Genomic DNA, 27396 nt, shown 5'->3' on the forward strand with positions numbered 1-27396 from the left:
TGCGCGTGCACGGAGGGGAGAGGGGGAGAGAGAGCGAGAGAGGGAGAGAGAGAGAGAGAGAGAAGGCTCGGGGGCGCGCGTCTGAAAATGTTGCGCAGGAAGAAAGCAGAGAGCCCGGCTGTATGGAGCTGTCTGCGATAGGAGAGCAAGTGTTCGCGGTGGAGGACATCAGAAAGAAGCGTATCAGGAAGGTAATCCATCAAACAATGCAAACCCCGCCAGGGTGTGCAAGAGTTTCAATGCACTGCAGTCAATTAAGAGAAATAAAATGAAATATTATTGTACCGCATTGAAACCCGTGCCAGCAGCTGTCTTTGAGGCTCTGGAAGGGGCTTGAGCAGGGAAGGTTTGTATTACCATCCGGATATAAACACTATTACAATTAATGCGAAGGGGAAATCAATAATGCAAAATAAAACGGCTGCAGCTAACGGCAATGGACTTTATCTGCAACGGTGCGTAGTGTTTTAAATTGTAGGCATGAGGGCAGAAACGTAGCGTTTAAAAATACTCATTGTGGGAGGGGAGATTACAACTTGCAAATTTTATTTACTTGCTACCGGTAGTGGCCAAACCTTGCTGGGAGGTCAATTGGTTAATCAATTAACGGATTAATTAATCCATAAATTATGACATGCAAAATAAACCTGAAGAATTACCAGCGGAGAAGCATATTCTTCGAACTTCAATTATTTAGAGGTTAATTACTGAGTGATTTAAATCTTGACAAGTACACGGCCTGGGTTAGTCGGAGTTTAAAAGAGGGTTGGGTGACTGAATTCAAATACAGGTCAGGATGCGTATATTGTTTATGGGGGAACGTGGGCTTGTTGGAATCAGGTAATTATTAGTATAATTCCAACAGTTTGAGGCTGTTCCGTCCATTATATCTGAACATCCTCGACTCCCGTTTCCCTGCCTTTTTCTTTTTTGATAGAGAGCGGGGTATCAATGGGAAAGTCGTGCAGCAATTGGACAGGGGCAGGGTCCGGAATGAGCTTGGTGCTGCCTCTCACAGTCAAACGGCAGGATGATGTTGCTGGAAGTTGTAACATCGTGGGCACTAGTCTCCCCGGCGTCCACGACGCCTTCAAAAGGCGATGCCTCAAAAAGTGGCGTCCGTCATGAAGGGCCCCGTCACCCAGGACATGCCCTCTTCTCATTGTTACCATCAAGGAGGAGGTACAGGAGCCTGAAAGCACACACTCAACGTTTAAGGAACAGTTTCATCGATTTATGAATGGACATTGATCCCGTGAACACTACTATTTTCCCCTTTTTTGCACTGCTTATTAATTTAAAAAATACTTATTGTCATTTATAGACTATTACTATGCCTTGCAATGTACTCCTGCAACAAAAAAACTAATTTCATGACATGTGCCAGTGATATTAAATTTAATTCTGATTCTAGGGATGAATATGTGCCAAAAAAAACTCCAGTGTGTTCTGTGAGGGCACTTCCCTAAAGTAGATGCACCGTACAGTGATAGTTTTGATTTTTGAAAATTAAAATCGCAGATGATAAAAATACTCAACAGGTCAGGCCTTTGTGGAAAGCGAAACTGTGAATATTGACTTGCGATGTCAGATGCTGATATCTGGAGCGACGATGGAGATGTCATGAAGGAAGTGGTGTCCCTGATAGAGGGTCTTGACCTGAAAATGTTGATTGTCCATTTCCTTCCGCAGATGCTGCCTGAGCCGCAGACCTCTTCCAGCATCTTGTTTGTTGCGACAGGAAATGGTGGCTCTTTCTTTCTGCAGATGCTGTCTGACTCACTGAGTTCTTTGTTATATTTTTGGATTTGTTTAGAGATTCAGCGTGGAACAGACCCTTTGAGCCGCGCTGCCCAGCAGCTCGCTGGTTTAACCTTAGTGTAGTCACGGGACAATTTATAATGACCAGCTAGCCTACTGACTCGTAGGACTTTGGACTGTGGGAGGAAACAGCAGCGGCCGGAAAAAACACGCATGGGAAGGAACGTACAGACTTGCTCACAGAGGATGCCAGAATTGAAATTTGAAATCTGAAATCTGAGCCCCCCCCCCCCCAAGCTCTAACGGTGTCCTGCTAACCGCTACGCCACCATCGCGCCACAGTATCCCGCTTGTTGTAACGAGAGACAGTGACCTTTCCTTTCCACAGATACTGAGCTTTTCTAGAACTTTCTCTTATTTTTGTAGCTAATCTGCTGTCTTTACAGGCACAGGGAGATCTAGAATGATTTTGCAGGTATGTTGATCAGCTTGTCCTGAGGGACAGTTCATCTCGTTTGCCAGCGGTAGGTTGGGCACAAACAAGTGCTCCCTCAAGCTGAGGTCAGAGGAACTGAGCCGTGAAAAGAGGCAGGACAGGACATGTCAACTGCTAGCTCACATAGCGCTTCTCCTGCGCAGCTTCTGTGGAATAATAGCCGGGTGAAGCAATAGGGAAGAGTTATTGCTCAGGCCAATTGTTATTGGGCTGGAGACCATAGGGCAGCAGTTTCTGGTGCAGGATCTGTGGGACTGGGAGGTATTCTACCTGGTTTGTTTCCTCCCTACCTGTTTTGTAACTTAAAAACATCAAACTAATTCAAAGAAAGACACAGAAGTCAGAAAACTGAGTCTAACTTCAGGTTTACTTCACACCTTGTGCATGTATCACCTGGTAATGTGATAATGTATGTAATTTGCGTATTTTTACATGCAACTCATAATGAATTATGTAAACAACAAGGAACGCCTAATCAAACAATTTACAAGTTTGTTCAAATATGACTGAAATATTAAATACAGAAGCACTGCCAATGTCCCAAGTACCTAGCACCCCTTCCAGTGCTCTGAGAAATATTTGTTGGATGTGGACCTGTGATGTTGAAGGGAGACTGATGGCAGTATTGGGACTTGGGCTGAGCTCATGGTGAGGGGTTGTGTGCGGGCTGGAAGGGGTAGTTCTTCTGTCGTTTATTTTCCCGGCATGCTCTGGGGCAGAGAGCTGGAACACCATGAGCACAGTGTGAACGGGTGACCAGTGACCAGAGAAGTGCGGCTTTTTGCCGGCGGCTCTGTGGCTCCCTTCGAAGTTCAAAGTAAATTTATTATCAAAGTGCACTCATGGCACCATGTACAACACTTAAGGTTCACTTTCTTGTGGCCAATCACAGTGAGTACAAAGAAACACAATAGAATCACTTGCCCAAGCCTGTTAAGCTACAGGGACTTTATTCTTTGAAACGTAGAAGGTTGAGGGGGGACTTGATAGAGGTGTTTAAAATTATGAGGGGGATAGATAGAGTTGACGTGGATAGGCTTTTTTCATTGAGAGTGGGGGAGATTCAAACAAGAGGACATGAGTTGAGAGTTAAAGGGCAAAAGTTTAGGGGTAACATGAGGGGGAACTTCTTTACTCAGAGAGTGGTAGCTGTGTGGAACGAGCTTCCAGCAGAAGTGGTTGAGGCAGGTTCGATGTTGTCATTTAAAGTTAAATTGGATAGCTATATGGACAGGAAAGGAATGGAGGGTTATGGGCTGAGTGCAGGTTGGTGGGACTAGGTGAGAGTAAGAGTTTGGCACGGACTAGAAGGGCCGAGATAGCCTGTTTCCGTGCTGTAATTGTTATATGGTTATATAGGGACCAATCTTGAGATGCTGAGGACCGTCTGTCTTGGGGAGGGTTATGGCTGAGCTACAATGGAGGGTAGGGAGTGATGACTGTGAGGGGTGAAAATAAAAGAAAACTACAGAGGCTGGAAATATGAATATAGAACATAGAAATCTACAGCACATTACAGGCCCTTCGGCCCACAATGTTATGCCGACCATGCAGCCTACTCTGGAAACTGCCTAGAATTTCCCTCTTATTTTTTCTAAGCTCCATGTACCTATCTAAGAGTCTCTTAAAAGACTCCGCCTCCACCACCGTTGCTGGCAATGCATTCCATGCACCCACTGCTCTCTGTGTGGAAAAACGTACCCCTGATATTCCCTCTGTACCTACTTCCAAGCACCTTAAAACTATGCACCCTTGTGTTAGCCATTTTGGCCCTGGGAAAAAGCCTCTGACTATCCACATGATCAACGCCTCTCATCATCCATCAGGTCACCTCTCATCTTCCGTCGCTCCAAGGAGAAAAGGACAAGTTGACTCAGCCTATTCTCATAAGGCATGCTCTCCAATCCAGGCAACATCCTCGTAAATGTCCTCTGCATTCTTTCTATAGTATCCACAAATGAAAGCAGAAACTGCCGGAAACACTCAGCAGGTCAGTCGGCATCTGTGAAGAGAAACGGACAATGAAAACATCAGGTCAAAAACCTGAGAAGGAAAGAAATCAACAGCTAGTGGTAGAGAAGGCTTGGGAAGCAGCAAATAAAATTTCTGTTCCAGGAATTAGATAAAGTAATCATTAAGGGAAGGTTAAGGTCCTTAATTGAGGAGTGATGTGCATGGAGGACAATGGATGATTTTAGAAGTTGGAACAATGCAGCTGGATAGAAAAGTTTTGGGGGATGTGGGTCAAACCACCTTGGTCAGGAACAGTTACTACCCCTCAACCATCAGACTCTTGAACCAAAAGGGATAACTTCACTTGCCCCACCATTGAAATGTTCCCAGAACCAATGGACTCACTTTCAAGGAATCTTCATCTCATGTTCTCAGTACTTATTGCTTATTTATTATTATTATTTCTTCCTTTTTGTATTTGCACAGTTTTGTTGTCTTCTGCACTCTAGTTGAATGCCCTAGTTGGATGGTCTTTCATTGATTCTGTTATGGTTATTATTGGGCAGTGGGGTGGAGGTGCATCTCTACCAAAAGGAGGTGTAAGGTGCTCCTTCCCTCCGCTAGTCTGCAGGTCACTCTTGGGCAAGGTGTAGCATCTGCTTAGCTCCCCAGTCAAGGTCACGTTAAGCCATGGGAGCAGGTAGTGGATGGTTGCGTGAGCTGCTGGTGCTTATCACAAGTCCTGGTTATACAACCACTGACGCCAGGCAGGCAATCTTTGAAGAGTTTTGATAATGGCTTGGGTCACCCATCATGTAAAGGCACTGCCCAGAAGAAGGCAATGGCAAACCACTTCTGTAGAAAAACTTGCCTAGAACAATCATAGCCCCTTGACCATGATTGCCCACGTCATAGAACATAAAAAATAGAACAGTACAGCACAGTACAATACAGGCCCTTCGGCCCACAATGTTGTGCTGACCCTTAAACCCTGCCTCCCATATAACCCCCCCCCACCTTAAATTCCTCCATATACCTGTCTAGTAGTCTCTTAAATTTCACTAGTGTATCTGTCTCCACCGCTGACTCAGGCAGTTCATTCCACGCACCAACCACTCTCTGAGTAAAAAACCTTCCTCTAATGTCCCCCTTGAACTTCCCACCCCTTACCTTAAAGCCATGTCCTCTTGTATTGAGCAGTGGTGCCCTGGGGAAGAGGTGCTGGCTGTCCACTCTATCTATTCCTCTTATTATCTTGTATATCTCTATCATGTCTCCTCTCATTCTTCTTCTCTCCAGAGAGTAAAGCCCTAGCTCCCTTAATCTCTGCTCATAATGCATACTCTCTAAACCAGGCAGCATCCTGGTAAATCTCCTCTGTACCCTTTCCAATGTTTCCACATCCTTCCTATAGTGAGGTGACCAGAAATGGACACAGTACTCCAAGTGTGGCCTAACCAGAGTTTTATAGAGCTGCATCATTACCCCACGACTCTTAAACTCTATCCCTCGACTTATGAAAGCTGACACTCCATAAGTTTTCTTAACTACCGTATCCACCTGTGAGGCAACGTTCAGGGATATGTGGACGTGTACCCCCAGATCCCTCTGCTCCTCCACACTACCAAGTATCCTGCCACTTACCTTGTACTCTGCTTTGGAGTTTGTCCTTCCAAAGTGTACCAGCTCACACTTCTCCAGGTTGAACTCCATCTGCCACTTCTCAGCCCACTTCTGCATCCTATCAATGTCTCTCTGCAATCTGCAACATGGCACATGGTGATGGTTATTATTTCTTAGATTTATTAAGTATGCTCACAAGATAGTGAATCTCAGGGTTGTATATGGTGACATATATGTACTTTGATAATCTAATTTACTTTAAACTTTGAAAAGCTTTTATCCCAGCATTATACGACTACTGAGCAGACTTCTTGTCTGATAAGATGGACTCTTGACCTCACGATCTACATCATCATGGCCCTTGTCTGCTCTCACTTTCTCTGTAAATGTAATACTATTTTCTGCACTCCGTTACTGGTTGTCCCTAGTATTACCTCGGCGTTCCAGTGTGGTTTAACAATCCGTATGGATGGCACTTTTCCCAGTGGTGGTAGTGTCTAACACAAGGGGCAAGGGTATGAAGTCAGAGGTCGAAGGCTGATGGTGGGAGGATCTGAAGGGAAATGTGTTTGGAATTTGGAACAGCTCTTTCTGAGGAGGTGGTGGGCAAAAGGTTCTTACAACATTGAAGAAATATTTCAACAAGCAGTTACATCGACAAGGCATGGAAGGCCAAGGACCAAGTGTGGATAAACAGGACTGGCATAGAGAAGTTTCAACAAGGTTCCCCATGGTAGGCTTATTAAGAAAGCCAGGAGGCATGGGATGTCCATAGACGGTGGTAGTAGATGAGTGTATTCTGCCTGGAGGTTGGTTCCCAGTGTGGTTCCACAGGGATCTATTCTGGGAACCCCACTCTTTGTGACCTTTATTAATGACTTGGAAGGGTGGGTTAGTAAGAATGTGTTTGGCATGAAGGTTGGTGGAGTTGTGGATCATGTAGGACGTTGTTGTACAGTGGGTTGCAATGGGACATTGACAGGGTGCAGAGCTAGGCGGAGGAGAGGCAGATGGAGTTCAACCTGGAAATGTGTGAAGTGATTCACTTTGGAAGGTCCAACTTGATGGCAGAGTACAGGGTGAATAACAAGATTCTTAGCAGTGTGGAGGAATAGAGGGACGTTGGGGTTGTCTTTGTCCATAGATCAAAGTTGCCGCACAAGTTAATAGAGTGGTTAAGAAGATATGAGTTGGAGATTGAATTCAAGAGCCATGAGATAACATTGCTGCTCTATAAAACTGGTTAGACCACACTTGGAGTATTGTGTTCAATTCTGGTCTCCTCGTCTTAGGAAGGATGTGTAAGCTTTAGACAGAATGCAGAGGAGATTCACCAGATTACTGTCTGCATTAGAGTGCATGACTTATGAGGAAAGGTTGAGTAAAGGAGGATGAGATGTGACAATAGGTAAGTATAAGATGTTAAGAGGTCTAGATCAAGTGGACAGCCAGAGCCTTTCTCCCAGGGTGGAAATGGCTAATACATGAGGGCCAGTGCCTGACCTTTCCAATGTGATCGATTTAAGTGCCGGGCCGAATCGGAAAGCTCAGGTTCGGGGCTGAATCGTGTGGCAGGGTCCAGGCCCCAGAACGTATCGAAATGACAGAGCCTGATCTTTGGGCGATTTGAGCAGTGAACCAGATGGAAAAGATCAGGCTGTTGGGACTGGGAGCGAGGGACGGGCTGGTTCTGCTGGCTGCTCTGTAAGGTTTACTCAGCTCAGTGCTGAACTGAGGCTGAGGTCTGCTCTGGCTACAGTGATTCCTCATTCTGTAGAATCACTTTCGTAAAACTTCATGTCTGTGGAATCACTTTTGTAAAACTTTGTGTGTAGAATCACTTCTGTAAAACTTTGTGTCTGTGGAATCACTTCCGTAAAACTTTGTGTGTAGAATCACTTCTGTAAAACTTTGTGTCTGTGGAATCACTTCCGTAAAACTTTGTGTGTAGAATCACTTTCGTAAAACTTAGTGACTGTTGAAATCATTTTCGTAAAACTTCGTGTCTGTAGAATCACTTTTGTAAAACCTCTGTCCTGAATGCTATTTGCTTACTTTCATTGTTTGCGCTATTTTTTCTCCCTCTGCACGTTGAGTTTTTGAGGGTCTTTTTTTAATGGGTTCTATTGGGTTTCTTTGTTTAGTGGCTGCCTGTAAGGAGACAAATCTCAAGGTTGTATAATGTATACATATTTTATAATAAATGTACTTTGAACTTTGAACATAATTTTAAGGTGATCGGAGGAAATTATAGGGGGTTTGTCAGAAGAGGTGTTTTTTTTTACTCAGAGTGGCGAGTGCATGGATCTTACAGCCAGGGGTGGTGGTAGAGGCAGATACATTAGGGACATTTAAAAGACTCTTAGATGGACACATGGATGAATAAAAAATGGAGGGTTAGGTGGGAGTGAAGGGTTAGCTTGATCTTGTAGGAGGTAAGTACAACATGATGGGCTGAATGGCCTGCACTGTTAACATTCTGTAATGGACAAGGTGGGCTGAAAGACCCATTTCTGTGTTGTACAACCCCTGTAAATCTTAATGCTGACCCTGGTGACTGGATTAGGTAGGGATCCTGGTTTCAGGAATGAGTGATCCCAGGGAAGGTTGGGACTGGGACGTCTCCCGTGATTTTGTGGAGGGGTGGTCAGTGATTCCAAATGGCTGGTAAGGAGTTCAGGGATGGACATGTCTCCTTCTCTGCCTCTTCCCATTCGCACTCCAAGGGAGAGTTTGTTTTGCCTGATGATGAAACTTTGGACACCAACAGTGTGCCCAAAAAGACATTTGGAAAGGCCGACTGTCCCGTTGAAGGGTCTCAGCTCGAAATGTTGACTGGCTGGCTGAGGTCCTCCAGCATTTTGCTGAAGATTTGCAGTATCTGCAGAATCTCTTGTGTTTATTATTTGGACAAGTACCTTGATGAGGAAAGGTTTAGAGCAAGTCTCCCTAACCTGGGGATCCACCGACCCCTTAGCTAGTGGCACAAGGAAAGTTGGGAACCCCTGGTTTAGAGGGATACGACCAAATGCAGGCCAGTGTGACTGGCTTACATGGGCTCCTGGTTGGCCTGGATGAATGATGGGGCTGAAGGGTCTTGTCCTATACTGTATGACTGTATCCATCCCACGGGATAACGCCATACTGAGATGTGTTGGATCCTGATGTTCTTGCAATCCAAAGATTCTTCAGAAGTTAAGGGTGAAGCATACAACTTGTTGCTTCCATCATTAAGTGTTACAAGAACAAAGAAGATGAAGAGAGAAGGGTGAGGAGAGAGGATGAAGAAGGGGGGAGAAGAGAGGAAATGAAGGTGGTGTGGTCTCCTTATACTCAAATACTGCTAACAGTAAATTCCATTGATAACTTCTAGTAATGCAACACTCACCAGTTGGTTGTTGACGCAAATGACAGATTTCACTGTATGTTTTAATGTACATGTGTAAATAAAGCTAACTTTTAGCTTTGTAATACAGTAATATTCCAATAAGACCATGAGATATAGGAGCAGAATTAGGCCATTTGGCCCATCCAGTCTACTCTGCCATTTTATCATGACTGGTCCATTTTTTCTGTCAGCCCCAATCTCCTGCCTTCTCCCCATATCCCTTCACGCCCTGACTAATCAAGAATGTATCAACCTCTGCCTTAAATATACCCAATGACTTGGCCCCCACCGCCGCCTGTGGCAATGAATTCCACAGATACACCACTTTCTGGCTAAGACAACCTATGTGCTCAGGACTTTGGATTGGTAGATCTTCCTGACTTTTTGATGTTATCTTAACACTGCAGCATATTTTTAATCAGATTTTTTAAGATGTTGTAAGTTATCTAGTGGATATGTTGTCTATTGTTATAAGTTATCGAGGGAACTTGTTAAGTTTAAGAATGCAGGAAATGAGACTCCAGTCCGGTGAACATTTCTGCGAGCGGGACACGGTCCTAGTTGCTTCTTGTTTGAGCAAACATGGTCCCAACTGAGTTTTGGGAGGTGGGGGGGGGTGGGTGGAGTGCCAAGTCCTAGCTGAGTTGAGGAGGTGAGAGTGCAGAACGTCACCCAGTGAGTCAGATACCGAACCATCAGGGTTTCAGAATACTCGGATAGCAGGTTATTGGAGAGTGCACAGCGTCAAAATATAGGGACATCCTTTTAAAACAGAGATGAGGAGGGATTTCCTTAGCCAGAGGGTGGTGAATCTGTGGAATTCATTCCCACAGGCAGCTATGGAGGTCAGTCCACTGGGTGCATTTTAAGACAGGTGTAAGGGGGTTTCGTCTTTTATGTTACTGTGTAGGCTAATTAAAATGGCTTCTTTGTTATGTTATACTTGGAAATGCTTCTTTGTTATGTTAAACGTTGAGAAAGTTCTTGCGCTAGCAACTTGTTTTGGGTTAGACTGTGATAAGAAGATGTTACGAACCAATTGGGATAGTTGTTATGCTTTTGGTGTATCTGTAAGATATTGTATGCGCGGGGTTTTTGGAGGGAGAAGGCGGGAGAGAGAGAGAGAGGATGGACCAGGTGCCGTGAGTCCGCTAACGGGATCGGACCCCGAGGAGGGCATTCGGTGAGGAGAGGAGACGGAGATAGACTTGTGTGGAGCGTCTGGTCGACCACCGTTGTCGGTCCCAGGCGGCTAGTCGAGGTGGTCCGAGGGGTCGCAGGCTGAAGAAGAAGGGTCCTGAGCTCCAACTGTTTGTGCACGAAGAGATTGAACTTTGATAAGTGTGGCGCCTTTTATTTTCCTTTTATATTTTATTCTGTATTAATTATATATTTCCAGTAATATCTATAAACTGTACATCATTTAATCATATCTGGTGTATTGTCTGTTATTTGGGCGGGGTGGGGTACATCTCACAGCATCCACACAAAGTAATTACCCTGTTTGGCGGGGCCGAGGGCTGTTTCCCTAGACGACAGCGAGCCGAGCGACCCTGAGGCTGACTGGGGGGCTACACAGGGTATGATAGGTTCCTATTAGTCTGGGTGTGAAATGTTATAAGACCATAAGACAATGGAGCAGAATTAGGCCATTCAACCCTTTGGGCCCTGTCCAGCATTTCATCATGGCTGATACAGGATCCCATTCAACCCCATACACCTACCCTCTCACCAGATCCCTTGATGAGGGGAAGGCAGGAGACTGGGGTTGAGAAGGAAATGGATCAGCAGAGCGGACTTGATGGGCTGAATGGCCTAATCATACTCCTATGTCTTACGGTCTTACTGTAGTACGTTACACGAACAGCAGTGGGTGGGTTGCGAATGGAAGCTGAGTACGGGGGCTCAGAGCGGCCGCAGTCGCGTCAGGTTCCATACCAGAGCGCCTCTCTAATTGTAACCCTGACGATGGTTTCTTCTCTTCTTGTCTACAGGGCAGAGTGGAATACCTTGTGAAGTGGAAAGGATGGCCCCCAAAGTAAGTCGGCTGTCTTGTTCTTCCGGTGTCTCTCCCCGCCCCTTCCCCTCGCGGTATTCGGTCCCTGACTCTGCTGCACTGACCATCCTGTCTCAGCTTGGCGCGGCCCTGAACAGTAAGCCGGGAGGTAGGTGGGATCGACCTCTTGGCCCCAGTCTTGGCAGGTTGAGGCCAGAGCCTCCTGGTGCCTGGTTGATGCAGTGAGGGCGTGTCCTGCCAGGATTGCAAATGGGTCGCTAGCAACAGATTCCTGTGGAATCTGGTGCTCGATATCTGGTCGAGACGGATAATAAATCAGCCGTGATGGAACGGCAAAACAGACTCGATGGGCTGAATGGCTTAACTCTTCTCCTGTGTCTTCAAATAAACCCAGGAGGAACATCATGGGAGTATCACACAAAATAGTCTTTGCCTCTTTTGTTACAATATTGAAGAGAGATTCTACCGACAGGCAAGGTGAATTTAGTTGGCTGCCTTGTCTTTTCCATTTTCCTGGTGTTCAGTTCTCAGCATGAGATATATACTGTTGTATCATTGACACAAATACCAAGATACAGTGAAAAGCTTGTCTTGCATACTGTTCGTACAGATCAGATCATTACTGAGTGCATTGAGGTAGGATTAGGTAAAACAGTAATAATGCAGAATAAAGTGTAAAAGGTTGCGAAAAAGTGCAGCAGAGGTGAATGATAAAAACTATAACAGCTAGATTGTGAGGCCTAGAGTCCATTTTATGGTACTAGAGGTCCATCAGGAATCGGATAACAGGGATAGAAGCTGTCCACGAGCCCGGTGGAATAGTACGTGCTTCCAGGCTTTCGTATCTTCTACCCAGTGGAAGAGGGGAGAAGAGAGAAGTCTGGGGTGTGTGGGGTCTTTGCCTCACCGAGGCAGTGGGTAGTCGAGGAGAGGATGGTTTCCGTGATGTGATGGACTGTGTGCGCCACACTCCGTGGTTTATTTCTGTTACGTGCAGAGCAGTTGCTGTACCAGGATCGAAAAAAGCCGCAGAAAGTTGTTAACTCAGCCAGTTCCATCTTGGGCACGACTCTCTCCAGCATTGAATACAAAAGGGTATGCCTCAAAGAGGCATTATGCATTATTAAGGACCCCATTCCCCAGGACATGCCTCCTTCTCATTCATGCCATCAAGGAGGGGGTACAGGAGCCTGAAGACACTCAACGATTCAGGAACAGCTTCTTCCCCTCTGCCATCAGATTTCTGAATGGACACTGAACCCATGAACAGTAACTTTTTTTTGTTACTCTCTTTTTGCACTACATGTTAATTTTTTTGTATTTCTTACTGCAATTTATAGTTTTTATCATTATATATTACAACGTGCTTCCACAAAACAGCAAATTTCACGACACATGCCAGTGATATTAAACCTGATTCTGATTCTGTATCCAAACCCAATGCTTTCTGTGGTGCCTGAGTAAAGATTGGCAAGAATCAACAGGAGATCACATGATGGATCCTTGCAACCAGTCAGAGCTGGCAACCCATCCTTTGGCCAGCCGTCTGCTCATGGGCCGCTTCTGTGATTGGTTGCTTGGTTTGCCAGGACTATTGAAAACAAATCCATGTATGCAAGGTCTGGGAGACAGCTGGCCAGCTGGAATAATGGAGAGTTGGGGACTGGGTCAATGTAGTTGCAAGCACAGAATTCTACTCCATCTTACTTGGGGCTTTGATCAAGGGAAGAAAGAATCTTTTGTAGTGACTGGAATTTCCGGAATATGAGGAACATGACAGGAGAGCCAGCGGGGAGATCAAGAAATTCAGTTTCAACGATTTGGAAAATTTTGGTCAGAAGGAAATGGATTCAACAGAATGTTTCAAAAGGGCAACAGACACCAAAGTGCTGGAGGAACTCAGCAGGTCAGGCAGCATCTGTGGAAAAGAGTAAACAGTCGACGTTTTGGGCTGAGACCCTTCAAGACTGAGAAGGAAGGGGGAAGATGCCTGAATTAAAAAGGTGAGGGGAGGGGAAAGAGGCTAGCTGGAAGGTGATAGGTGAAGCCAGGAGGGTGGGAAAGGTCAAGGGCCGGAGAGGAAAGAAAAGAATTGCAGGAACGTGTGAAAAGAAAACATTGACAGGGCAGCGGGGAAAGAGCAAGTGAGAAGGATTGATGTACAGCGCTGGAGGAACTCAGTAGGTCAGGCAGCAGCTTTGGAGGAACACACATCAAAGTTGCTGGTGAACGCAGCAGGCCAGGCAGCATCTCTAGGAAGAGGTACAGTTGACAGGCTCTTACTAGCTCTTCTTTCAGTTAGTCCTGACGAAGGGTCTCAGCCCAAAATGTTGACTGTAACTCTTCCTAGAGATGCTGCCTGGCTTGATGCGTTCACCAGCAACTTTTAAGTGTGTTGCTTGAAATTCCAGCATCTGCAGATTTCCTCGTGTTTAGCTTTGGAGGGAAATAGTCACCGTTTCAGGCCGGGACCCTTCAACAATAGCATCAGTCAGGCACCTGGCATTATCCGATGGTGTATCTGCCTCTACCCACCCCCGGCAGTGCCATCCATGCACGTACCATTGTCTGTGTAAGATTTAAAAAAGCCCCACCTTTGGCATTCCTCTCCCCCACTATACTTCCCTCCAGTCACATTAAGATAATATCCTCTCGTGTTAGCCACTGTTGCACTGGAAAAAAGCACTGGCTGTCCACTTCCCCAGTTTCTCTTATCATCTTATGCACCTCTGTCAAGTTGCCCCCTCAAACTCCTTCACTCCAGAGAGAGAAGCCCTAACGTGCTCAGCCTTTCTTCATAAGACATGGTCTCTAATCCCTGCAGCATTCTGGTAAATCTCCTATGCACCCTGTCTAAAGTTTTCACGTCCTTCCTATAATCAGGTGGCCAGAACTGAACACAATACTCCCAAGTGTAGTCTAAGCAGAGTTTCAAGGAGTTGCAACATTACCTTGTGACTCTTGAACTTATTCTCCTGAATGATGAAGGCAGACACACCTTACGCCTTCTTATACCCTATCAGCTTGTGCTGCAACTTTGTGGGATCTGTAGAGGTGGACCCCAAGGTCCCTCTGTTCCTCCACACTGATGAGAATCCTGTCGTTATCCCTGTATCTGTCTTTAGGTCTCAGCCTTCCAAACTGAATCACTGCACATTTCTCGCCGTTGAACTCCATCTCCCACTTCTCAGCCCATCTCTGCATCCTGTCAATGTCCCGTCATAACCTACGACAGCCTTTTCCACTATCCACAACGCCACCAACCCATCGTGTCATCTGCAAATTTACTAGCTCACCCTTGGAGTTCATCATCTAAGTCATTTATAAAAATCCCAGAGCAGAGCCCTGCAGGAACACCGCTGGTCGCTGACCTCCGGACAGAACACTCTCCACCTGCTACCACCCTCTGCCTTCTGCAGGCAAGTCAATAACTAAATAAACCTGGAATAAAAATCTAGCGTCAGTGCTGGTGACAGTGATACTACTTGGTTCTTCAGTTAGACCATAAGATACAGGAGCAGAAGTAGGCCATTCAGCCTATCGAGTCTGCTCCACCCTTCAATCATGGGCTGATCCAGTTCTTCAAGTCATTCCCATTCCCTTGCTTTCACCCCACACCCTTTGATGCCCTGGCTAATCAAGAAACTCTGGTCGTCCATCCTCTGCTTCTCTCTGCAGTCACCCGAATAGTCTCAAAGTCAAAGTGGTAGTTGGGCCTGAAGGTTGTGGGTTTGATTTCTGCTCCCGAGACCCAGGTTCAGAAGTGTCGGCTGACCCTCCACTGCAGTGCTGGGGTGGTGGAGCAGGGGGCAGCTTCAGAAGTACCGGGTGACATACTAGACCAAGGGCTCCATTGTCTGCTTTCTCAGACGGATGCAAGATCCCATGATGACCTGTTGAAGGATGGAGTTTATCCTGACCCATAATTCTAGCAATATTCAATTCGTGTTTAATCGTTACTCAATCATGCATGAATACAGTCAAACAAGACAGTGTTAACTGCGGGGTCAAGGTACAGAATGCAGTACCAGCGGTCACACACAGCACAAAGCACACCTGAGGTAGCCAGCATAAATGATACCACAGTCACACAATAGAAGAGTCAAAAACCCACGCCATCAGTTGACAGTTGACCACAATAGAGCCTATATCCTGCCGAGCGGACACTAGGGAGGGCAACTCCGACTCCAACCTGGATGCCGTGCCACACCGCTCCTGGTAGAGCACCTTGACCCCCCCCCCCCCGTGACACCACAGCATGAGGTCTGTCCTTGCACATACAAGACAACCAGCCCATATAGCTTATCATAAAAACAGACTGCCTATTCTCCATTTTCTCCCCCCACCCCCCAAACCTGGCTTCTTCTGCCTCTCTCTGCCTGCCTCCACCTGCCCTTGTCTCCCAACTCTGCTATTCTCCCTCCCCTACCTCCATCTACCCGTCATTTCCTCACCCCTCCGCGGTCCACCGATCACCTACCCGTCCCCGTCTCAGCCATCCCCTTCCCCTCTTCGCACCGGCGCTCTACACTTTTCGTGCCCAGCCCTGATGCAGAGTGTTGACCCGAAACATCGACGGTTTCTCTCCCCTCACTACAGGTGCTGCTCGACCCGCCGAGTGTTTGCTGCTCCCGGTCCCCCGTCCCGTAGTCGCTCGGGTCTGCTTTTTCCCTACGTTGCCAACCGTGAAACAGTAGTAGATTGCCTTGGGATGTCCAGGAATGGTGGAGCTGCACAATGTTTTAATGTCAACCAGGGTTCTCGAGGAGGCTGGGGGCGGGCGGTGGTGTTGATTGAATTTAATTGTGGGATATTGTTACACTCCCGATGATAAGTGCGCCACCAAGGCTCAGCCACGATGGAACGGCAAAGCAGAATTGATGTTTCCTGTGTCTTACGGTCTAACTGTCCGCTTGACCTCACAGGTACAGCACTTGGGAGCCCGAAGACCACATCCTGGATCCACGACTCGTCATGGCTTATGAGGAGAAGTAAGAGAGTTTTTAAACTTTACCCCATCATTATGGTGTATCAGAGCATCAGACCCAGCAACTAAAGATGTGTGTTTCAGTTGGGTTTCAACCAGGAGACACAGGAGCAGAATCAAGCCATTTGGCCCATCGAGGCTGATTTACTATCCCTCTTAACCCCGGGTGTCGGAGCGGGTTGACAGGCGGGCTGTGGGGTGGGGGGTCTGACTACATACATGTATGTTCTGCGTCATGGTATCTTAACGATACTCTGTACGGGTCTGTTGAATTGTATGGGGGAGGATTGGGTATCATGCTGTGGGTTTGGGGGGTGGGTTGGCATTGGGATTCTTTTACTCTGTGACTGTGATCTTGTGTGTGCTTAGTGTGTGGCTGTGGGTGAAACGTCTTTGCATCTTGACCCTGTAGTAATGCTGTCTCGATTGCCTGTATTTATATGTGGTAAAATGACAATTAACCTTGAAATTGAAATGATTCTGCCTTCTCCCCACGACCTTTGATGCCCTTACTAATGAAGAATCTATCAACCTCTGCCTTAAACGTACCCATTCTTTTGGCCTCCACAGCTGTCTGTGCAATGAATTCCTCAAATTCACCACCCTCTGGCGAAAGAAATTCCTCCTAATCATTGCTCTAAAGGGACGTCTTTGTATCCTGAAGCTGTGCCCTCTGGTCCTAGACTCCCTGACGAATAGAAACCTCCTCTCCACATCCTCTCTATCTAAGCCTTTCAGTATTCAATAGGCTTCAATGAGATTTTCCCTCATTCTTCTAAACTTCAGGGAATGCAGTCCCAGAGCCGTCAAACACTCCTCGTAAGTGTTTGTAAGTCTGTTTAACAGATATTTGCAACAATACATCACAAGTACAGGAGCTTCAGAACTCGCACCACCAGGTTCAGGAACAGTTATTACCCCTCAACCATCAGGCTCTTGAGCCAAAGGGGATAACTTCACTCAATTTCACTTGTCTTCGAACTGTTCCCACAACCAACAGACTCACTTCCAAGGACTCTTCATCTCATTTTCTGGATATTTATTTCTTATTTATTTATTATTATTGTTCCTTTCTTTTGGTAATTGCATTTTGCTGTCTTCTGCACCCTGGTTGAATGTCCAAGTTGGGCAGTCTTTCATTAATTCTGTGATGGTTATTGATTTATTGAGTATGCCCACAAGAAAGTGGATCTCAGGGTTGTACATACTTGGGCCCTCAGCTCCCAGTGGAGCACAGGCCATCAATGACCTCCCATCTCCATCGTCCTCGGAAGTCAATGGTATGGTTGGAGATCATCAACACCTCTGCCGTCCATTGTACGGGGGATTGACCTGTACAGCCGCACCAGAGCCCTGTTGACCGGCCTTACCTGTTTCCACCTCTCATGACACGGGAGTAGGGTTAGGCTTTGGGAGGTGGGAATATATACGGTGACATATATGTAGCTTGGTATCAAATTTACTTTGAACTTTGAGAAGGGAACTAGTTTCTGCTTGGTTTTGCCGGTCGTGGGCTGTCATCTTGTGCTTCAGTATTTCTCCCTGAGATTCTATAATTGGAATTCCACAATCAGGTGCATTATCACTGACATACGTACGTCGTGAAGGTTATTGTTTTGTGGCATCAGCACAGTGCAAGATACCAAACAAAATGCTATTAATTTGCAAAAAAAAATAAAAGTAGCAGCACACACAAAAGGTTGGAGGAACTCAACAGGTCAGGCAGCATCTATGGAAATGAATAAACAGTCGACGTATTGGGCCAAGACCCTTCTTCAGGACTGTGAAGGAAGGGGGAAGAGGACAGAAAGAGAAGTTGGGAGAGGGGAAGGAGGCTAGTTGGGAGGTGATGGTTGAAGCCAGGTGGGTGGAAAAGGTAAAGGGCTGGAGAAGAAGGAATCTGATAGGAGAGGAGAGTGGACTATAGGGGAAAGGGAAGGAGGAGAGGACTCGGGGAGGCGATAGGCAGGTGAGAAGAGGTAAAGGGTTAGAGTAGGGAATAGAAGAAGTTGGGGGGGAAATTTGCCCACCAGAAGGAAAAATTGATATTCATGCTGTCAGGTTGGAGGCTACCCAGACGCAATATAAGAGGTTGCTCCTCAACCCCGAGGGCGGCCTCATTGGCACAGGAGGAGGCCATGGACCAGCACGTTGGATTGGGAATGGGAATGGGTTTGGCCAGCGGGAAACGTTTGGCCCCAGGAAAATCTGCAGGTGCTGGAAATCCAAAGCAACGCACACAAAATGCTGGCGGAACTCTGCAGGTCAGGGTCTCGGGCCAGAACGTTGGCTGTGCACTCTGTTCCATTGATGCTGCCTGGCCTGCTGAGTTCCTCCAGCGTGTTGTGTGTGCTCCTTGGATTACACTGGCTGCTTTACCGAGGCGGTGAAAGAGGTGAATGCAGAACTCTGTGACGCGCTGAGCTGTGCCCGCAGCTCTGCAGTTCCCTGTGGTCACGGATAGAGCAGTTGCTGTACCAAGCCATAATGCATCCCTCTTGTAGGAGAGACACAGGATGCTTAAATCTGGAGCAACACACAAGGTGCTGCAGGGACTCTGCAGGTCAGGCAGCGTCTACGGAGGGAATTGGATAGTCGACGTTTCTTCACCCGTCGAGCCGAAACGTCAGCTGTCCGTTTCTTGCCATAGGTGCAGCCTGATCTGCCACGTTTCTCCAGCTTCGTGTTGGCGTAGCAGAGGGCTGATGCTCTGGAACTTGTACTGAGCTCTCTTCTCTCCTCTTGTTCCTCCTGTTAAACTTGGACGCTTCGGCCTGTCCTCCACCAGGGAGCAGAGAGACCGTGCGCTTGGATACAGGAAGCGGGGCCCGAAACCGAAACGATTCCTACTGCAGGTGAGGGACGCGGGAATGCAGGCGCAGTGTCGCAGGGTGGCCGGTTCGCTAAAACTCAGGCAACTGTCCCCTGGTGACATGGCGGTCGACTCACTGAATCTGTTCAAGGCCGAAATCAGCAAGTTACAGGTTCAAATCCTACTCCAGAGACCTGCATTTTCTGGCCCCTCCACTCGAGGCCAAGGTTTATGAAGGACAGAGCAGGAAAGTGGGCCTGAGGCTGTGATTTGGATCAGCCACGATGGGCCAGATAACCTGATTCTGCTCCTATGTCTAAAGGCAGAATAGACTCGAAGGGCCAAAGGGCCTGCTGCTAAATCTTCTGCCCTTCTGAGTGGTAGAACACAGGGCTGAATTGCCTCCTCTCCCTGCCTTTAGTCAAACCAATGCCCACTGCCCAGAGAGGCCTGTTGTCATAGCGACAGGGGGTAGAAACAAACCCTTTGTCCACTGAGACGGTCATCACCCCCACCCATTCACCATTTATACTGATTCCATTTATTCTCCCCAAATTCACATCAACTTCCCCCCCAACATTCCCATCACTCACCCACACACCAGGGTCATCTTACAGTGACCAGCAAATCCACAGCACCTGTGGCCTGTGGGGAGAGGCGGGGAGCCCACGTGGTCTTGGGGGAGGAAGTGCAAACTGCAATCCAGGCAGCTCCCGGGGTGGGGATTGAACCTGAGTCGCTGGAGGCGCGAAGGAACAGCTCGGGCTGCTGTGTCGCTGTGTCACCACCCAAGCGTCTGCTCTGCTATTGACCAACTAGGGAACCCACAGCACCGCCAGTTCCTGACCTTCCTCAAAGCCAGTCCCCCTTCCTGACCGCTTCCTCCACGAGCCCTCTCTTCCCGAAGCAGGGTGTCGAACGACTTTTGAGAGTGTGTCCCCAAATTGGTGATTATCCTCTTTTAAAAAAGAAAAATCCCTCGCTTAGTAATTCTGAGCAGAGATTACACTGGACAACTTTTTCAAAGGTATTGCTTCCTTAGAAATTTTCTTTGTTGAACACAAATATAATTTCAGATTATTTGTATTGTGTAGGGATTTGGAGAAACAAGAAATTAACTTTTATTGAATATAATGCTTTTAATGGTGTAACAGTGCTGACATTTTGCAATTGTTCAACTAAGCTAAAAATGTTTTTTTTGGTGATTTTCATTTGTACTCAGTGTCTGAGGCTTCTGGCTTAAGTGTCCAACAATAATCAGCCAGCATTGATGGGTTCCAGTTGCCCTGATACCGTTTCTCCATGACTGCAATGTCCTGGTGAACCCTTTCCCCATGCTCGTCACTGACAGCGCCAGGATTTGCAGGGACGAAGTCTAGATGGGAATGCAGAAGAGAATCTAAATGGGAATGAATCTTCAGTGACAATGTTGTATTTCATGGTTTTATGTGCTTGAAGCACGTTGTTGACCAGCTGCATATAGATTGGTGCTCTGTAATTGCCAAGAAAACTTTTAGTAACATCTTTGAATGCCTTCCATGTGATTTTCTCCAGTCCCACTAGAAGTTCTTCAAATTGTCTGTCATTGATGACCTGTTTGATTTGTGGACCAACAAAAATGCCTTCCTTAACCTTGGCATCAGTTACTCTGTCTTGAATTATGAATTATGAATATAGGTGATTTCCAAAAAATGGTGTGTGATAGGGAAATTTCATGGTGATTTTTATAACAGCAGCCGAAAATCCATAAAATACACCAGAAGTATTCAGGAAGCAAAATCTTTGTTGTCTAGTGTTATCATTGATTAATGAATTAGTAACAATAATTATGGACTATTTTAAGGAAAGAGAATGAGTTCAGTTGCATTGTTTTACTATTAATAAAGTTATAGCAGATTAAAATAAATGAAGCATTTTAGAAAACCTGTTGAAATGATAGTAATATTAATCTTTTAAAAAGGCAGTTGAAAATTAACATCATTTCTAAACTGCTTTGTTATTGTAAACATTTACTATCTAAATATTGATTGTGCAGACAGTTCGCGAAAACTATCCAATGTCACTTGTTCTTGCAACTGTCGAGTTGGCGCCAAGCTGGCGCGAGACGTTTAATGTGAAAGGACCCCACTGCTCTTGGGTTGTAAAAAAAGAATCATTCTCTACTTGGCAATAAAGATTACTGTTATCTATCCTTATATTATGGGAGGGGTTTAAAGAATTGAGGGGAACTGCGTGTCAATAAAATTTTTGCGCATGGCCATCTTGAGCACGTGTGCCATAGGTTCGCCATGCCTGTCCCAAACACACTTCTGGACGTCGTCATGCTCAGTGTAGTCTAGGTGCACTACTGATCGGTCCTCTCCCACCCTGGATGTTCCTGGCTGATCTTCCAGCACTTGCCCGCCCAGCCACGTGCTTTCTGACAGCCACCTGTTCCCACGCGGATGTCCGCACTGGGCGCGGTAGTGAGGTGCTGGAAGAGGCAGCTTTGCACCTTACTGGTGTTTGTTGAGGTTTTCTGTGATTCGTTGCCGCATTTCCTATGCTACCGCAGGGATCCGTATTCCAATTGGAGTGTTGGGATGATGTTTTGGGGGATCCTGAGGGTTTGAGGTGAGGGCTTTAAATAGTATGGCTCACCTGCCACCTTGGTGTTAGTTGGGGAGGGGTGTAGATTGCTATGGTGTTGTCTCACCTGCGTTGTGTCCCCCCCCCCACCAGCGGATCTATGGCATGGACTTGCGGAGCGCCAGCAAGCTCAAGGAGAAGGGGAAGGTTCGCCTCTCGTTGTCCCGGCGCTTTGACGGCACCTCGGTGTCCGGCCCGGCCCAGCTGGAGCTCGGCGAGAACGGGAAGCGGATCCCGTTCCCGCTGGCGCGGAAGCACAAGTTCTTCAAGGTGGCCAAGAGCAAGTGCGCGGCGCGGGCCGTCAGCCTGGCCAAGAGCCACGGCGCCAGGGAGCGCTCGGAGGAGGACGCCGGTCGGGACGGGCGGAGCAAGTTCCCGGACTCGGAGTTTGAGGACGAGGATGCCCAAAGCATTCCGGAGAGAACAGAAGGTGGGAGAGAGTACCGTGAGGCCACCTCCACCTACCACTCATACTGTCTATCCAGTTCCTTCTAGCTGTCAGGGATTGATTGCCCCTAAGGAACACACTTGCATTATAACTGAGGTTTTCTCAGAGCGTCTGTTCCAGGGAATGAGAGAGACCATCTCAAAGCTCCCTGCAAGTCCCTCAGTCACCCCCATGTTCCACCTTGCCCATGGAATCTTCGTGCCCCTTCACCTTGGTGGCACAGACCTTGGCAGACTCTCCTTTGCCCCGATCGTAGTTGAATGACCCTTACAAACCCCACCACAGCCCCCCCCCATAGCATTGAGTCCTGTTAAAGAATACAAAGATATAGGAGTAGACCATTCAGCTCCTAAAACCATTGGCCGATCTATGCTGGACTCAGCTCCTCTTCTGTGCCAGTTCTCCCAGAACCCTTAGTTCAACCATCTTTCAAAGATTTATTGATCACCACATTAACTATATCCAATGATCTAACATCCACCATCCTCGTAGAAGCTAGAACACTACAAAACAGCGCAGGCCCTTTGGCCCACGATGTTGTGCTGACCTTATGTGAAGGAGACAAATCTCAAGGTTGTATATAATATGCATACTTTGATAATAAATGTACTTTGAACTTTAAACTTTTGAACTTTTGACCTTTTAACTTGTCCTTCAGATCAATCTAACCTTCCCTCCTACATAGCCCTCCATCTTTCTATCATTCATGTGCCCGTATGAGAGTTTCTCAAATGCCCCTGATGTATCTGCCTCTACCACCACTCCTGGCAGGGAACACCACGCACACACTGCGCTCTGTGTGAAAACAAAAGCTTGCTTCTGGCATCACCCCTATACTTTCCTCCACTCACGGTAAAATTTTTCCCCTGGTATTAGCCATTTATGCCCTGGGAAAAAGTCTCTTGACTATCCATTGGACCCAAGCCTCTTGTTATGTTACCTCTATCAATTCACCTCTCCTCCTCCTTCACTCCAAAGAGAAAAGCCCTAATTCACTCAACCTATCTTCATAAGACATGCTCTTTAATCTTGGCAGGATCCTGGTATATCTCCTCTGCAGCCTCTCTAAAGTTCCTGTAATGAGGTGACCAGAACTGAACACAATACTCCAAGTGTGGTCTAACCAGGGTTTTATAGAGCTGCAACATTACTTCACGGCTCTTGAACTCAAACCCCCAACTAGCGAAAGACAACACGCCATAAACGTTCTTAACTGCCCTGTCAACTTGTCTAGCAACTTTGACGTGAACATGGACTCCAGGATCCCTCTGTTCCTCCACACTGATAAGAATCCTTCCATTAACCCTGTATTCTGCCTTCACATTCGACCTTCCAAAGTGAATCATTTCACAATTCTCCAGGATGAAGTCCATCTTCCACTTCTCAGCCCAGCTCTGCATCCCGTTGTAATCTACGGCAACCTTCTACGCCATCCACAGCTCCTCCAACTTTCACGTCATCTGCAAACTTGCTAACCCACCCTTCCACTTCCTCGTCCCAGTCACTTACAAAAAAATTCCTCGGGGGCGGAGAATTCCAGAGAGTCTGCATCCAATGAGAGAAATATTGAGGCACCTCAGCTTAAATGGCCACCCCTTTGTTTTGCAGCCAGGTCTCCTTGTTTGTGACTCTTCCCACTAGTGGAAACATCTCGATGTCAACCCTGTGCAGTCCCTTCAGGATCGTGTATGGTTGAATAAGGCCACCCCTCATTCTTCTGAACTAGGGGTTCCCACCTTTCTTTAATGCTCTGGACCCTTACCAAGGTTGGGAACCCCTGTTCTAAGATCTAAAGAATACAAACCCAAATGCTCCAACTTCTCTAATAGGACAACCCTTTCAACCCAGGAACTTAAAAAAAAAATTAGTCTTGCTTGTCATATGTTCATCGAAACATACAGTGAACTATGTTGCTTTGCATCAATGACCAACTCAATCCGAGGGTGTGCAGAGGGCAGCCTGCGAGCGTCGGCATGTTTCTGGTACCAGTGTAGCATGCCCACAATTTACTAACCCTAATCCATCGTTTTTTTGGAATTTGGGCGTGCCTGAAGGAATCCCCCGCACAGTCATGGGGAGAATGTACAATCTCCTAACAGAGAGAGGCAGCAGTTGGATCCAGGTTGCTGGCTCTTTAAAGCATCATGCTAAACACTACACTAATCACCATCCCATGCCTCAATTTCCTCTGCCCCGGCTCCCAAAATAGGTCCTGACGAAGGGTCTCGGCCCGAAACATTGACTGTTTGTTTCCACGGATGCTGCCCGACCTGCTGAGTTCCTCCAGCGTGTTTGTGCGTGTTGCTTTGACCCCAGCATCTGCAGAGTATTTTGTGATTAAGGTTCTACGGTTGGCCCAATGAACATCTTCTTTGGTATTTGTCCCCCTGACACCACTTCACCTGCCCCTTCTTGCAGTTTTTCGCGTTTGTTCTTGGCATAATCCCCCCATTTTTCCCAGTGGATCTCCCGCTGCCCTTCCCTTCCCCATTCCTGGTGCGACCACATCAGAAGAGAACGGGTGGATCCGAGATAGCACGTGGGTGGGTGGCACGGCTGGTAGGCATTGCCCCATAGCAGCAGAGACCTGGGTTCGATCCTGACCTCGGGTTAGCATGGATGTTCGCACATCCACCCTGCTATTGGGTTTCCATGTAAACAGAAGGGTCTAGTTCTATACTGTATCTCCGTATGACTGTGGAATCGGGGGTAGGGGAGATCTGGTTAGTGGTGTGGCCCTGGGGTGAGGGTGAGGAGGAGGTTTACCAGGATGCCGCCTGGATTAGAGAGCACGTTTTACAGGGAAAGTTTGAGGGAGCTGGAGCTTTAGACTTTGGAAAGGAGAATGAGAGGTGACGTGACCAAGGCGTGCAAGATGAAGCATAGCCAGAGATGTTTTCTCAGAGCAGAACTGGCCAATACAAGAGACCTTATTTGTAAAGTGACACACACAAAATGCTGGAGGAACTCAGCAGACCAGGCAGCATCTATGGAAATGAATAAACGGCCGATGTTTTGGGCCAAGACCCTTCTTCAGGACTGGAAAGGAAGGGGGAAGATACCAGAAATTATATTAAGTAAAATCTGCACCTTATTTCTGAGGTGATTGGGATAAAGTATAGCAGGAGAGGCCGGTGTCGGAGGTAAGGTTTAGGGGGCTGCGGGGGGTGATGGTGAAGGTAGATACATGAAACTCTCAGACAGGCACATGGATGATAGGAAAATGGAGGAATGTGCCGGAGGAGCAGAGCAGATCAGACAGCATTTATGGATGGGAATCAACAGTGAATGTTTTGGGCCAGGACAGGCTATGCCGGAGGGAAGGGTTAGGTTGAGAGGTTAGCACAACAATGTGGACCGAAGGGCCTGGACTGTGCTATAATGTTCTATGTTCTGTCCCAAAGATGAGTTGGTTGGTAGGTTAATTACTTACTACCTGTTACATCACTAGCATTTAGGGCAGCAATGAAGGTCCTCCATCTCTGTCCTTGGACACACCGTTGGACTCAGATGTAGAATTCATCATTGCTGTTTCCGTAACAATTGTGTTTTGACCAGTCAGGGATGTTAGCCCCTGAGCCTAGAGGACTGGTAGACCACTCTTAGTCTGGCCTCTACTCTTTGACCTGTTTATCATGGGTGACCCTACCAAGAGTCAAAGCACAAAGCCCTGACTCCAGCCAACATGGCTGTCTGGGTCATTGAGGCCCGCAAGCCTTCAAACCCTGTGACAGAATTGTGTGGTCGTCCTTGCAGGGTGGGTTAATTGATCACAGTAAATTGGCCCTTGTGTGTGGGTGGGTGGCGGATTGTGGGTGAGTGACAACAGAGGGCAGTGGCCAATGAAACTGAAAGGAAAATGAAATGGAATTAATAGAGGCTCAACGGTAGTTGGCATGGACTCGATGGGCTGAGTGGCCTGTTTTGGTGCAATATCTCTTTGTGACTGTGAAATCTGGGGCAGGGGAGGTCTGGTCATTGGGGTGAGTGGGGCTCGTTGATCTATGAGGAAAGGAGGGTGGTTGGGAAAGGGAAGATGGTGGGAGTGGTGCTGCAGGAGGACGTACCAATGGTGAGGTGTCCTTCTGCCCAGCGGATGGGGTTACCCACTCTTTCTCTTTTCCATTTCGTCTGCAGGGGCTGCCTCTCCCATCGGGAACCCCTCAGCCATTCCCGCTGGCTGGCATCCCTCCATCCCGTTGGGTGACGTCACGGTGACGGATGTCACAGCGAATTCCCTGACAGTGACCTTCCGGGAAGCGTTGGTGGCAGAAGGATTTTTCAGGGATCGCAGCTTAAGTTGCTAACCTCAACAACAACAAAAAGGGATCCCAACCCCCCCCCCCCGCCCCCGACCCAACACCAGGCCTTTTGTCCGTCCTGTGAAACACTTCGTCCATTTTCCTCACAGTGAAGGTTCCATTTGTATGAACCCCATGGTTTTAATGTGTGTGGCAGTCGCGTGGTTAACGTCCACAACTGGCGGGTGCCGGTCCCGTCCCACCTCGGCGCGGAGCATCCGATCACGTGTTGTCTTCCGGCTCTCCGACCGGGTGTCTCGGGAGTTTTGAGAGGAGTTCTAATGAACTGAGCTTCTTGCAAGGAGACTTCTGAACTTGCGCAGAACGGATGGCGTTCGTGTGGTAGGTGGTGGCTTGGGAGGCGCAGCAAGGTCCCAGGATGTACGTGTGCGCACCCCACCCTCTATGTTGGACTCCTGGAGAACAGAGAGGTCAGGAGACCCATGTTGGCCATGAAACTTTGTTGACAGTTTTGGGAGCCAATTCTTTCTGGCGGATGTCATGAAATTGCGGTCAATAAAGCCCATCCTTGACCCCATCATGTCAGCAACTGGAGATTGCAGCTGTCCATGTGGCCGGCTGTTCGCCGAGGGGTGATTTCAGGTCCATTGGCCGGCTGTGAGCCTCAGTACCAGACTGGGCTGCTCAACGCCTGAACCTTGGCCAATGTCTTCCAGAGAGACTGGTCTGCGCGGGAAGGCGTGGGCTCTCTTAGCTCGGAGTCCGCAGCCAGGGCTTCCCTGCTGTCCTTTTGTCCCTTCCTGTAACGCCATGGCAACAGAAGGGGAAGGGTGAAGGGGTCACCTCACGACCCCTGGACAGAGACCTCCCAGGATGTTGGTGTTGGAGTGAACTGTTGGTTGTTGATTTCTGAAATATCTCTGGGTTTTTTAATCGTCTGCAGTTGACTGCCAGGGTGAGCTAAAGTGGGGAGCGTTAGCCTGTGGTTAAAGTAGGGAAGTGTGGGCTTGGAGAGGGATAA

General features: G+C 47.5%; 1 protein-coding gene across 1 annotated transcript; it reads left to right on the forward strand.

Moving 5' to 3' along the window:
• The first annotated feature begins 89 nt into the window (after positions 1-89).
• Positions 90-27396, forward strand: cbx7b (chromobox homolog 7b). Its single transcript, XM_072271623.1, has 6 exons — positions 90-191; positions 11216-11259; positions 16164-16229; positions 19014-19080; positions 21759-22095; positions 26251-27396. Exons 1-6 carry the CDS (start codon positions 123-125, stop codon positions 26418-26420), a joined length of 753 nt encoding a protein of 250 aa, XP_072127724.1. The 5' UTR covers positions 90-122; the 3' UTR covers positions 26421-27396.

The sequence above is a fragment of the Mobula birostris genome, chromosome 11 (assembly GCF_030028105.1).
Source record: "Mobula birostris isolate sMobBir1 chromosome 11, sMobBir1.hap1, whole genome shotgun sequence".
Lineage (NCBI taxonomy): Eukaryota > Metazoa > Chordata > Chondrichthyes > Myliobatiformes > Myliobatidae > Mobula > Mobula birostris.